The 14,783-nt window shown below is 29.5% G+C and overlaps 1 protein-coding gene across 3 annotated transcripts in view; it reads left to right on the top strand.

The window, feature by feature from the left end:
- Positions 1 to 7,081, top strand: part of LOC126755365 (tyrosine-protein kinase receptor) — a 44,038-nt gene extending 36,957 nt beyond the window's left edge. For all 3 annotated transcript variants that reach the window (XM_050467882.1, XM_050467883.1, XM_050467884.1), the window contains exons 6-15: positions 282 to 774; positions 2,193 to 2,380; positions 2,450 to 2,627; positions 2,692 to 2,992; positions 3,049 to 3,685; positions 3,750 to 3,851; positions 3,987 to 4,194; positions 4,270 to 4,873; positions 4,936 to 5,136; positions 5,201 to 7,081. In XM_050467882.1, coding sequence (XP_050323839.1) covers positions 282 to 774; positions 2,193 to 2,380; positions 2,450 to 2,627; positions 2,692 to 2,992; positions 3,049 to 3,685; positions 3,750 to 3,851; positions 3,987 to 4,194; positions 4,270 to 4,873; positions 4,936 to 5,136; positions 5,201 to 6,355 — 4,067 coding nt within the window. In that variant the 3' untranslated portion in view covers positions 6,356 to 7,081. The remainder of the gene's footprint in view (positions 1 to 281; positions 775 to 2,192; positions 2,381 to 2,449; positions 2,628 to 2,691; positions 2,993 to 3,048; positions 3,686 to 3,749; positions 3,852 to 3,986; positions 4,195 to 4,269; positions 4,874 to 4,935; positions 5,137 to 5,200) is intronic.
- Positions 7,082 to 14,783: the final 7,702 nt, after the last annotated feature.

Here is a 14,783-nt window from a genome sequence, read left to right as displayed (position 1 = left end):
GAGTGACAGTAGCTGTCATTGTTAAAATAATTTACATAATAGCTGCTGATTACTACTTGACCGCTGCAACGACAGCGTTATGCATACAGACATATGTACGTATGTTCAAGTAAAGCCGTGGTTCAGCAGCAATGTCAAGTCAAAAGTACGCTCGAGTGAAATTCATAAGGCATGTAATTTCATCCACTCTACACGGCAAAGAGAACTGAAATAAACTGTCCGCGCTTATCTTGTCTTCTTTTCAACACTTAAGCCACTCTCTTTCTTTTAATTCCACACAGACAAAATCCCTTATGGCGGCCGTTGCGACTTTGAACAGGACTGGTGCGGTTGGCGTGACTCGGGCAAAACGATGCTCACGTGGTCGCGTCATACAGGTGCCTCGCCCACACACGATACCGGACCCGATGGCGATCATACACAGCAGCATCTCTTGAACGCCACCGGTGGCTATTATATGCTCGTCAATATGAATCAACATATGAACAACTCGGATAAGGCGTCGCAGGTCGGCTTCGCCAGCAATGCGTTCATGATTAGTAAAACCTTCAATCCGCCGCCGCTGGTGCATGGCAATCCCAATTCGCCGTATAGGAACTCATGCGTGGTACGATTTTACATACATCAGTTCGGTAAGAATCCGGGCAGCATAAATTTATCCGTAGTTGAGATGAAGGAAAAGGAGAATATAACAACGACGCTTTGGTGGAGTAGTAAGAATCAGGGTAGTGATTGGCTGCGCGCAGAATATATACTACCGAACATCACGTCCAAGTAAGTGGTGATAGAGAAAGCTCATATGTATGTATATATTTACAGAAAAATATTGGTGAAAAAAGTGTAGCTTTAAAATAAGTTTATCAGTTTGATATCTCAGCTCAAATTATTGTTCTGTAGATTATCCACAAGCTAAATTTGTTTAAAGGCTTTTGAAGACCTTGAAAATGTAAGTCCCATAACTTCTCACTAAAAGGGTGCCAACAATTTGGACTTACGAGTCTGTAGACTTCCAATTCTTAGCGTCGAACTTCTCATATGTGGTTGTAATCCCCTTTAGCTAATAAAAAGTCAATGCAGTTGAGGCCAGGTGAAATTTCCATAAGTTTTCTTAACGTGATCAAGGGTTTGCATAAGGATCGTGTTTATTTTCCATGATATTACGCCTAAAATTAAATCTAAGTTTTGTTGTCGTCAACTAATGGTAAGATATCCGATCAAAACCAAGTAATATGAACGTTTTACTTCGCGGAACCGGAATCTTAGACATAACAGATGACTCTGGCGATAAGTCCCGCCAAGATTAGGTTGGGTTAGGTTAATCCCTACCATTAAGCCACGGATAGACCAATTTGGTCCTTTGCGATACCGGATGGAGTTCAGTTGCTAAAACCAAGAGGAGTAGTAATCGTTTAGGATGTTTGACGCGAATTTTAACAGCCTGAGCGATCTCACAGAGGCTTTTAAAATTTGCGTCAAACCTCCTGCAGTGTATCATACTGTGGTGACCCCAGATGCTTACTGCGTAGTCTCGCCAATGCGGGACAAGCGTATACTAGTTGCTCCATTGTTTCCCAGGTGCCTAGCTCTAGACATTTCCAACAGTCTTCTTGATCTGCCAGTCCCATTCAGCCAGCGTGTGTCGCCACCAGACAGTGAGCTGTTAGTATTCCCATCATGTTCCCTCAGTCTCTTCTATCGATGTACCGTTTTTCTCGTGCCTTTGGGAGTTTTGCACCCAGGTAGCGCATTTCATCGGGTTTCGAAGCAAGATAAAGCCTTCTGTCAAGTTCGTCGTATAGACAGTGCATGGGTTTCCCAACGTTGATTACGTTTTCGGATGTTAGCCGCACACCATTCTTGGCAAACTTCGTTAACTATTTCATTGCCCTCGATGCCTTTGTGGCACCCAGTAGAAGTGAAGTTGCTTCTGGCAACACTTTCCACTGCTGCCCTGCTTCCCAAGACACTTCTGGTCGATATGCGATATGAGGTTACTGCCTTGATTGCTGCTTGGTTGTCTATGTAGATGTTGACTCTGGATTTGCCTTCAAGTGCATTAAAAGGTCTAAGTTAATACTCTGACTTAGACTTCGTTCGAATAATTTTCATATTTTGTCGCACTTTCTGAGCTGTTAATACCAAGCAGGGAACTTTGCGTTTGTTGTTATTACACGTTTGCTTTCCTTCTTCAGATACTTCTTACACTTTGAAGCGCGCAAAGGAATGCGTATTTTCTCCGATGTGGCCGTCGATGATATTTCCTTAAGTCCCGAATGTTTCGGCTTAAATATACCAAAAGAGCATCTTAACGGTTATAACTACTGGGACGTGCGGCATAATTTCCGAAGTCCATCGCATAAAGATTATGAACATAAACACTGTAAGTAAATTAAATGGCACAACACCATATTATCTAGACAGATTTCACAATATGCTCTTTACCACACAGATCTAGAGTTAACAACATGTGACACACGTGGTATGATAGGACCGACACAGCTGGAATGCGAGGTCGCCTATAACGAGAACAACCAAAGTCACGTATTAAATGAAGTGCAGGTTATCGAAGAAGAAAGTAACTATAGGGGTATGCAGAAATGGAAGGTGCCACACGAGGGTTACTACACGTGAGTCTCAACAAAGCTTTAGCTCACACGACATTACTTCAATGAATGCGTTTACCTTTTACAGCATTATTGCTAAGGGCGCCAGCGGTGGTTTGGGTTCTGGCGGTGTTGGTTCTTCGCGTGGCGCCATGGCTGTGTCCGTGCTCGAGCTGCACAAGAACGAGGAGCTCTATATACTTGTGGGTCAACAGGGTGAGAATGCTTGCATCAAATCCTTGAGCGCCGGTCGTGAGGAGGGCTGCGGCGTCGATGGTGAGGAACTGGATTTGAGTAAATACAGTTTTAGTTCGAAACAACATATGGTGAAGAATATTTACATTGAGAATGGCGCTGGAGGTGGTGGCGGTGGATCCTTTGTTTTCCTGGTAAGTTTAAAGTAAACAAAAGTCAAGAAAGTAAACTCAACTTTGCGCAAACACAGCTAAACTCTGCTAAGAATGAGGCTGTACCGCTATTAATTGCCGGCGGTGGTGGCGGTCTCGGTATTGGCCAGTATATCGATGAAGATTTCCAACATGGACAAAAGCCGAATCCGAACCGTTTTGGCGTTACCGGACAAATACATGGCGACCAAATGAATCTGAAAACTGCTGGTCCCGGCGGTGGTTGGCGCGCCAAAAACGATCAAAGATTGAGTCTGAAGTATGGTGCGGCACTGTTGCAAGGTGGATATGGCGGTCACTCATGCTACACCGAAGGTTTGGGCAACAGCAACGTTAGCACAGTAACCAAGCACGGTCAAGGTGGTTTTGGTGGCGGCGGCGGTGGTTGCAATACTGGCGGTGGTGGCGGTGGCTATGCCGGTGGTGACGTCTATCTAAATGAATCGAACGGTGAGGGTGGCACTTCGTTTATTAGCGTTAGCCGTAGCCTGAAGGAGTTCAGCATTGTCTATGAGGGCGCTAGTAGTGGTTCTGGTTCGGTGATAATCATACCAGCTATCGAGGGCTGCGGTTGCGATTATCGTTGTATAGCTCTGGATGAGTACCGTTCGTCGGTGCGTTGTATATGCCCGGATGGTTGGCGTCTCAAGAAAGATAATCAAACCGCATGTGAGGGTAAGTTAGACGCACAAAATGAAAATTTTATAATATTTTTAACGCTCGATTTTGTGATGCGCAGTGCTGGCCGAAGAGAGCTCGTCATACTCTTATCTCATCGGATTCTTTATATTCCTGGTTGTGCTATTGGGCGCCGCACTTACAGCGCTCATCGTCATTCTATGTAAGTCGAAAAAACATACCTTTATTGTTGAAGATTGTAGTGTTAACACTCTTACCATCTCTTTTAAACGCTCGTGTGTTCTTTCAAACATAAAACCTCATATATTCTCGCGAATACACTCAATGCTCTTTACAGATAATCGTTATCAGCGTAAAAAGCAGGCCAAACTACGACACAAGATGCTTTTGGAACAGGATCTACAACTCAGTCGCTTGCGCCACAACATCGACGACTCAAATCTGACTAACTTTAATCCCAACTATGGCTGCGACGGCATACTTAACGGGCGGGTCGATGTTAAACAGCTGCCACAAATCGCACGTGAGAGTTTAAGACTTGTAAAGTAAGTGCGCAAACTTTGACTGATCACTTTTGTAGCCATTTTATTCATATGATCTCTTTCCCACTCTATGCACAGAGCACTAGGACAGGGCGCTTTTGGCGAAGTTTACCAAGGTTTCTATCGTGCACGTGACAATGATACCGTTGAAATGCCAGTAGCCGTAAAAACTCTACCGGAAATGTCCACACGCCAGGCCGAAGAAGACTTCTTAATGGAAGCAGCCATAATGTCAAAATTCAATCATCCCAATATGGTACACCTAATTGGCGTTTGCTTTGATCGGCATCCACGTTTCATTGTACTCGAGCTGCTGGCTGGCGGCGATCTGAAGAACTTTTTACGTGAGGGCCGCAGCAAACCCGACCGTCCATCACAGCTCATCATGAAAGATCTGCTATTATGTGCCCAGGATGTGGCTAGAGGTTGCGAATATATGGAGAGCAAACGTTTCATACATCGTGACATAGCGGCACGCAATTGCCTGCTGAGCAGCAGAGGTCCCGGCCGAGTTGTGAAGATTGCTGATTTCGGCATGGCGCGCGATATTTATCGCAGTGATTACTATCGCAAAGGTGGTAAAGCCATGCTACCTATTAAGTGGATGCCACCGGAAGCCTATGTGGATGGCATCTTCTCGGTCAAAACCGATGTATGGTCATTCGGTGTGCTGTTGTGGGAGGTAAGCGTGGCTTAAAATAAAGGTTTTGCAGCAAACTTATGTTGAATGTCTGGTACTTACAGGTTTTCAGTTTGGGCATGATGCCATATCCGGGCTTACAGAATCCTCAAGTCATGAAACTGGTTGCTAATGGTGGACGCTTAGGCTCACCACCGGCTTGTCCACCAGCCATTTACCGTATAATGGCTGATTGTTGGAATCCTACACCAGAGCATCGCCCAAATTTCAACAGCCTGCTAAACCGCATAAATGAGGTCACTATAGTAAGTACAAACACTATTGAAATCGAAAATGTTGTGAGTTAAAAATATATTTTTTTCATTACAGGATGAAGAACTAATGGAGTCACCTATACCAGAAAGCATCTTTCATCCGCTAACAGCCAACGGCGATCAGGTTGTTTTACATCCACCAGGCGGTGAAGAATTCTGCTTACCAATACCACAAACGTCCGACTATCTGATACCGCTACCCAGCGGTGCCGCTGTCGGTCTAATCGCCAACATGGACTATGCCAGCGCAACTGAGGGTTCATACGACTCGACCGGTGCCGTAGCCACCATTTCAACGGCATGCAGCGCCAATATCTGTACACCACCAGCAGTCGCGTCACCTAATGCACCGAATGTCGAATTCAATATAGACGGCGCCGCCGCCGCAATGGGTGACAGTGACTGTTGGGAAACTTCCTTCATCTTACCCAACTCAAAGAGCGATCAGCCGCTTTTAAGCGGTGCTGTTGGCGGTGTGAGCACAACAAACGTCAACGACTCGCAGCGCAGCATACATGATGCCGTCTTGAATGGTGCGTCAGCAGCAGGCAATATGAGCAATGGACATAACAGCAGTAGTCAGCATTCACCGGTACTGCACAATGGCATGAATGGCATTAAGATGAATCAGCTCAATCACAACAATAACAATAACAACAATAATAATCATCATCATCATCATCACCACGAACATCAACATGCCGACCAGCATGTCGTGCACGAAATGGAGGAGGCCAAACTGATCAGCTTGGATACGCCACAACCGACACCGACTACCATACAGCCGCCACTGTCATTCTGCTCACAATTGGACGGCATCACACTCGATCCGGCGACGCTCACCAAGAGTCTGCAGCAGCATAAGGTTGGCGCTGGTGGCATTATTAACTCTGCCGCCACCTCATCCTATGCCAACGTGCAGATGATGCCGTCGTCGGTGAACGCAACGCATCAATTGATTGGCGCTGATGTGGCAATTAAGGAACTGCCACTGCCAAATGGTGGTGCTGGTGTTGGTGCGGTTGAAAAAATTAACGGTATGATCGATGCGACGCTGCCAAATGGACCGTCCGGTGTGTTGAATGGTGTGGCGACTGTAAATGGTAATGGTGTTGCGGCGGCGGCGGTGAATGCCGATACGGCGGCGCCATTCACAATACAGGGTTACAACGATCGTTACAAGGATAAACATGCCGAGATCAGCTGTTAGACAGCTGAATGCACGCACGAAACGAAAACAGCTGTTTAACGGCCGACAATAGCTGAGTGTACACAGCTGTTGGGCGCAACTACGGTGACGACAACGACGGCAGCGTTAAACGCAGCCGGTAACGAGTCAGCGGTGTACAGGGTGTGTTGGTTGTATTGTATTTAATTTTCACACAATGAAAATACATATTTGTATAAGAAATATATTTAATAAAAAATAAATAAATAAAAATATTTATTAAGAAATAATTTTATGTATATACAATATAAGCAAAAAATAAATGTCATTAATTTAAGTATAAACGCAAGACAACAGGAAAATTAATTATAATTATCCAAAGCAGAACTGGCTGATTTTTACAGAAAACAAATATTATTATAAATTACACAATAAGTAAAATGTATGTGTGTAAGGCACAAGGGCAAACTTGAAATGACAGTGAATTTAAGCATAAATAAAATAGATACAAATAAATATATTGGCATAGCTGATTAATTTTAAGACACACTGTTTATTTTTAAAAGATTACATGTTTAAGAGATGAAACCGCGCATACACAGTTATAGATGCATGTGTATGTGCATTGTGTGTTGAATAGCGGCGGCAAAATTTGTGACGCTGCATATTTTTAAGTTTTACATATGTACATACATAATATATAAGGTAGTTTATTTATACGCGTATATAAATGTATGAATAAATAATTAAAGGTTTAATAAATGTAAATTTAAATAATTTTCATATAATTTTTAGAATGCTTGAGAAAAAAATTATGCCATTGCGAGAGTGAGAAAGTGTAGGGGTTTTATAAAAAAATTAAAAAGTTTGTTAAAAAATAACATAAATTAAAAAAAATTAACTAAAAATAAATATAATTAATAAAAATTAAAAACAATTAATAAAAATTTAAAATAATTAAAAATATATAATAAAAATTAAAAATAATTAATAAAATTAAAAACTAATTAACTGAAGTTAAAAATAACTAATTAAAAAATGTAAAAAAATCAGTTTTAATACATTTTTTGAATAAGGAAATGATAATTTTCAATAAAAAATTAATAAAAGATCTAAATTAATTTAAAAATAAAATAACTAATAAATTTAATAATTAAAAAAATTATAATAATTTATAAAAAATTAATAAAGAATCAAAATTAATTTAAAAATAATATAATAACCATGTGATAAAAATTATTAAAATAACTAGCAACAAAAGAATAACTAATAAAAATTTATATATTGAAAAAAAAAAGTTTATTAATAAAAATTTTAAGTAATTAACAACAATTAAAGTGATTAACAAGTCATAAAAAATTATCAATATATAATGACACACGCAATAAGTAATAAAATCAATATTATTATAGATTAATTATTTAATATAAGTAAAAAAATAAAGAATTACGATCAAAAACTTTATTATTATTATTATTTAATTTTTTTTATTATTATTATTTAAGTTTTTTTTTATCATTGGTCTTTACTTTTGTTACCTATTATAATTTAACATTTTTACTAATTATTTTAATGTTTATGTTTTAACAATTAAAATTATTTAAATAAAAAAATCGAGATAAAAACAATCAATAAAAAATTAAATAAACCCAAATAATATAAATAATTATAGATAATACATGTAATAATAATGTGCTAAACTTGAAAATTAACAATTAAAAAAATCATTTAAATAATTAAAAAATAATAATTTAATTATTGTTAATTATTTAATTATTTTAATTAAATTTTTTTAATTAAGAATATAATGAAATGAATAAAAAACTAAAAAATTATTAATTAAAAAAATAATTTAAATATTAAAAAGATTAATTTAATTATTTTTATTACTGAATTATTTTAATTACATTTTTGAAATTAATAATATAATGAATTAATTAAAAACATAAAAACTTCAAATAAAGTAATTTAAAAAAAATTTTAAAATACCGTTAATATAAAGAAATTGCAGAAAATTTAAATAGTTATGAAAAATTAAAAGCAACGATCAAATTAAAAATTTAAAATAGAAAAAATCTTAAGAAAAAACAATTAAAAAGAATTAATAAACCAGATAATATGCATAATTATTGAAAACATTAAAATAATTGATAAAAAATAATGAAAAGCTTAAAACAGTTAATAAAAATAAAAAACAGCTATTAATACCGAAATCAAAAAATTAACAAAAAAACACAAAATAATTAAAAGTAGTAAATAAAAAATGAAGATAATGAAAATTATATAAAAGTAAATATTAATAAAATGTTAAAGAGATTACCGAAAAAATAAAAATAATTCATGAAAAATTAACAATATATAAAAAAATTAATAAAAATTAAAATAATAATGAATTTTTTCAAGAATTAAATACAAAATTAAATATTTCTTTGATATTTTTTTTAATAATTAGTAATTAATTAATTTAAAATAATTATTTTATTAATATTTAAATTTATATGTTTAAAAAATTATGTTTATCTTTTTTGTATATTATACTAGTTAGTGATTAAATAATTAAATTTTTGCAATAACTAAATTAAAAACTGAGCAATTAATTAATTTTAAATAAATATTTTTTAATAATAAAATTTATATTTTCAAAAAATATTTTTTAATAATAAAATTTATATTTTTAAAAAATTATACTTATGTTTTTAATAATTAAAAAATAAATTAAAGTAAAAATTAATAAAATATTAAAAAGATTACCAAAAAATAAAAACAATTATTAAATAATTAACAATAAATTAAAGCAATTAATACAAAATTAAAATAATTAAAAATAAATTAAAGTAATTAATAAAAAATGAAAAAAATAATTAATGAATAAATAAAAATAATTAAAAACAAATTTAAATAACTATAAAAAATTGGAGTATTTATTAATACATTGCAGTAAAAACCAATAAAAAATTTAAAATATTAAAATATTTAATAAAAAACAATAAATATAAATAAATAATTAAAAATAAAAAAAGTATTTAATACAAAATTAAAATAATTAAAAATGAATAAAAGTAAAAATGGATAAAAAATAAAAATAAATGGAAGTAAATATGTATAGAAATTAAAAAAAGTAAAAAAAATTAAAGTTATTAATAAATAAATAAAAATAAACAAATAAAATAATTAATAAATAATTGCTAAAAAATTAAAAATAAATAAAGTAATTAAATCAAAAAATAAAAATTAATAGCGAAATAAAAATAATTAGAGAGGAAATACAGAAATTGTTAAGCCAGCTGTTGGTGTTTATGTTTGAAAAAGACAGACTGTGGGCAAAATGAATTTAAGTGGGGAGTTTAGTTACACTTATATAACTGTAAATATATATAATATGTATGCATTTAAAATGCCTACTAACATAAATAAAAACTGTTAAAAATTATTACAAACGAAAGATTTGAAAGTGATTTTGGCAAATTTTGTTTTGGAAAATAGAAATTTTAGTATGGACGGTAAAAAAGTGCGAAATGGCAAAGAGTGGTGAAGCTTTTCCCCAAATTAAATTAAGCGCCGGGGCAACTAGTATAAATTATACGAATTAATTAAGCAAAATAATAATAGGCGAATAAATTAAATGAATCGTTGTAAAATGCTTGTAAAAAGTAACTATGCTTGCGTAATATATTTATGTTGATGCATTAAATGTTAAATAAAAATGCCAGTAAATAAAAAAGCAAACAAGACAAAAACAACATAATAAAAATATATAAAAAACAGATTGAAGTTATGCATGTGACAAATATTGTACGTATAATTAAATTATACAAAAATAATATTATTAAAATAATACAAGTGTAGTGTAAAGCGTGTAATGCATAAAACAAAATGTTAATAATAAAAATGCGTAAAATGTTAGTGAATAAAAAAAATATATATAAAAGTGGAAACGATTGAAAACTGTAACTGTTATTCAAAAAATATCAATAAAAGCATATAAAAAATAAAACTGAATGTGCAATGCATTAATACATTACTTAGTAAGCTTCAAAAAACAAAACGATGAGTGAGAGTGTGTTAGCGAAATTTAATATTACAAAGTAGAAAGTTAAAAAATACAATAAAATATGAAAATTTACACAGAAATTAGCAAATAAGGCATAAGAAAGTAGAATGTTTGTTATACGCAGTGTTGCATGCTCCAGCAGCGAAGCAGGCGTCTTCGAATATTGGCTTAAGACAAAGCGAGCATATGGAATGTTGTTGTACAACTGCTTTTGATTTCTAAAACACATAACAATTTCTACTAATTTTGCTGTTTTCTGAACACGCCTTTTGAAGGTAATAGGCTTTTATGGAAAAAAGCATAGCAAAGAAAATTTCATTTTTTAAGACATTTTTTTATTATTGTAAAAAAAAATATTAAATGATTAAAAACGTTATTATGGTTTGAAAAAAAAAATATTACATGAAATATAATTATTTGAAAAAAATATTTTTCATAAAAATTTTTTATTTTTATTTTATAAAAAACAATTATTTTATTGAAATTAACATTTTTCATAAAATTTTTTTATTTTTATTTTATAAAAAAATTATTTTATTTACTTATTATATATCAAGGATCTTTGTTTTGCATAAAAAAAATTTTATGGAAAAAAAATTTAAATTTTTTATGATTTTTTTGCAAAAAAATATTACATAAAAAAATTTAAATTTTCTATGATTTTTTTTGCAAAAAAATATTACATAAAAAAATAATTATGATTTGAAAACATTATTTTTCATAAAAAAATGTTATTTTTTCTTTACAATATTTATTTTTATCTAGTATGATTTGTATAAATAAATTTTATTTTCTTCAGGGATTTTGATTTAAAAAAATATTTTTCATAAAATTTTTTTTCTTAACACTATATATTTTTATTTTATATAATTTTTATAAAGCAAGAAAAACCAGAGAAACTTCAATTTTTTTGGGGAATGTTTATTATCATACGAAAGAACATTCTTTGGCATTTATTTTTTGAGGATTATCTCTTTCAATCGTTCAATCAATTCTCGTTGAGTCCAATTTTCGATGACTCGTTCGAGCATTTTGACTGGTAACTGAGGAATGACAAGCGTGATGTTTTGCTCCAAGGCTTGAATTGAAGCAGGATTGTCCGCATAGACTTTAGACCTTACATATGCCCACAGAAAAGAGTCTAATTGAGTGATATCACACGATCTTGGTGGCCAATCTACCGGCCCAAAACGTGAAATTATCTGCTCACCGAAGTGTTCTCTCAAAAAATCTATTGAGTGATACGATGTCTGGGAAGTGGCGCCGTCTTGTTGAAACCAAATCTCGCCAAGATCACGAGCATCAATTTCAGGCATTAAATAGTCTGTTATCATGACGCGATAACGGTCGCCATTGAGGGTTACGCTCTATAAGTTGTTACAGTCGAGCTGAGTTTTGATATAATTTTCAAAAGTTAAACATTTAATTGTTTTACTTTTAAACTATTTTTTGATATTTTTTAATATATGTTTTTTTTTTTAATAATTAAAATTATATTTTCATGCTAATTTTTTTTTTGTATATATGTAGTTTAATAAAAAATAATTTATTTTATTTTATAATAATTTTTTCGCATTTTATTATAATTAAATAAGCATAAGTATGTAAATTTTGTAAAAATTCTTAAACAGACACATACATACATACACATGTTACAAATAACGTTAGTTCGTTAAGATTGGTCATAAACAAATTCCGTCGTAGTATGTTTGTTAGGTATTAAGGCATTAAAACAATTATAATTTGATAATCTTAAGCTAGCAAGACTAAAAACATAAAATAATAAATAAATAAATGAAAAAAATTTGAAAAATGAGTTTAGTGAAATATTTTACAAATTTGAGATTCGATTTTAGTTAAAAATTGTTATTATTATCTAAATTAATTAGCGTTTAAAGCATTGTTATGCAGGGACAGGGTAAATTTTCAAAAAATAAAAAATAAAAATTATACAATTTTTTACAGAGATAAATTTTTTGGTGTAAAAGATGGAAAATTTCTGTTATGCTAAAGAAATAAAGTTGTTATTTTTTAATATTGCAAAATTTATTGCGCGAGATTGTTTGTAAATTGGAAACTTCAAAGAAAAATAAATTCAATAAAATAATATTTAAATGATAATAATAAAAAAAATTTTAATTAATTTTTTTGAAATTTACTAAAAATATGAAAATATTTATTAATTTCATAAAAAAATAAAAATAATGAAATATCAAAACAAAGTAACCCAAAAAAGTAATTTTTTTAAATTAAAAAAATTTTGATATAATTTTCATTCATTTTTTTCAAAAAAAAAAACTAAAAATACCTAAATAATTGTAACAAAAAAATATTTATATTTTGAAACTTAAGAAATTGTTGAAACATAAAATATTTAAATTTTTGTAAATAATGTATGTTTTATTAAAATATAATTTTTTGAGTTCAATAAAATCAATAATTTATTTATCCAAATAATTTTTTTTTAAATATTAAAAAATTTACTCATTTTTGTGAAAAAAATAAAAAATAGTTAAATAAAAAAAAATTACAAAAATATAAATAAAAAATTTGAAAAATTATTTAACTTTTTGAAATATATATTTTTTTTATATTCATATTTCATTGATTTTTTACAAAAAATATATATAATATACCTAAACAGTAACAACAAAAACAAATTTATATTTTGAAATTTACAAAATTGTTAAAATTTAAAAAATTTTTGAAATTTAAGAAAACATAAAATATTTTAATATTTGTAATAAATTTGTTATTTTTAATTATTTTTTTTTAGTTCACTAAAATTGGTAAGTTCCCACTTTGAAATAAATTTTTTACTAAAATGTTAAAAAATTTACTCATTTTTGTAAAAAATAAAAAACAAAAATATTAAAAACCTTCTACGAAAATTATTTAATTTTTTATAACTAAAAAAAAATTAAATATTATTTTCTATTCATGTTTGTAAAAAAATTAAAAAAAAATACCTAAATAATAATAAAAACAATTATATTTTGAAATTTAAGAAACTGTTGAAATTTTAGAAATTGTTAAAAATAAAATATTAAACTTTTTTTAACATTAACAAATTTATTATTAAAATTATTATTTTTTGAGTTCAATAAAATCAAAAATTTGTTACTTCGAAACAATTTTTGTATTAGAAAGTTGAAATATTGAAAAAATATTTAGAAATAAAAATAATGAAATACCTAAATAATAACAAAACAAAAAATATTTAAATTTTTTAATTTAAAAATTTTTTGAAAAAAAAAATTTATTAATTTTTCGAAATATTTTTTTTGAGTTCAATAAAATTAATAATTTATAACTTCGAAAAAAAATTTTTTTAAACAGTTAAAAAATTTACTAATTTTTGTAAAAAATAAAAATAATAAAATACCTAAATAATAACAAAACAAAAAATATTTCAATTTTTTAATTTAAAAAAATGTTTGAAAGAATATTTATTAATTTTTTGCATATTTTTTTATTAATTTTACTTTTTTCGAATATTTTTTCGATTATGAATGAATAGATGTAGTATTATAAAAAATATTTGAAAAATGTCAGCTGATTTTATTTTTTCTTTATTTATATATCATATATATTATTTTAAATATTAATGAAAAAATACAAATAATATGTCTAAAATTTTTACTTTTTGTTATAGATAACAACATAAAAAAAAATAATGAAATAAAAAAAAAATGTTATAAAAAAATTATTTAGAAATATTAAAAATTGGAAACAAACCTTTTTTATTTAAAAATAATAATAATGTAATATAAAAATGCTATGATAAAAATTTTTGTTCCAAAAAATTTAATTATTAAAAATTTTGTATAAGAAATTCGTTAAAATTAAATATGTTGGTTTTTTATTATGATTATACAAGAAGTGGGTTTTTAGTGGCTCTCTCCCGCAAAAAAAAATAAAAATAAATACAAAAAATATATATATAATAATAACAATATATTATACAAATACTCACCAGAAAAGTTCATTATAATTTATTATATTAAATTTTTAAATTTTGTAAATATAGTCTTTATTATTTTAAAAAATTTAATTGTGCTGAAGAATAAAATTAAAAATATTTTCAAATAAAAACAAACAACTACTTATAATAAAAATTTAATAAAATTTCTTTCAGTTTAAAAATAAAAATTTAATTTAATAATTTTTAAATAATTTTCCTTTGTTATGCTTTGTATTCGTTTTAAGTAGAAAATTTGGTTTTATTTAAAAAAAATTAAATAAATAATCAAAAGGCTGCCAGTTTTTTTTATTTTGTATTTTACTTTATTTTTTATTTTATTTTATTATGTTTTATTTTATTTATTTTGTTTATAAAAAATACATTTTCGAAAAAATTGTTATAAAAACAGATTTAAAAACTATAATTTCTATTATTATTTATATTTGATGAACTTT

The sequence above is a fragment of the Bactrocera neohumeralis genome, chromosome 4 (assembly GCF_024586455.1).
Source record: "Bactrocera neohumeralis isolate Rockhampton chromosome 4, APGP_CSIRO_Bneo_wtdbg2-racon-allhic-juicebox.fasta_v2, whole genome shotgun sequence".
Taxonomy (NCBI): domain Eukaryota; kingdom Metazoa; phylum Arthropoda; class Insecta; order Diptera; family Tephritidae; genus Bactrocera; species Bactrocera neohumeralis.
The sequence above is the reverse complement of the archived record's forward strand: the minus strand, read 5'-3'. Positions and strand labels throughout refer to the sequence as shown.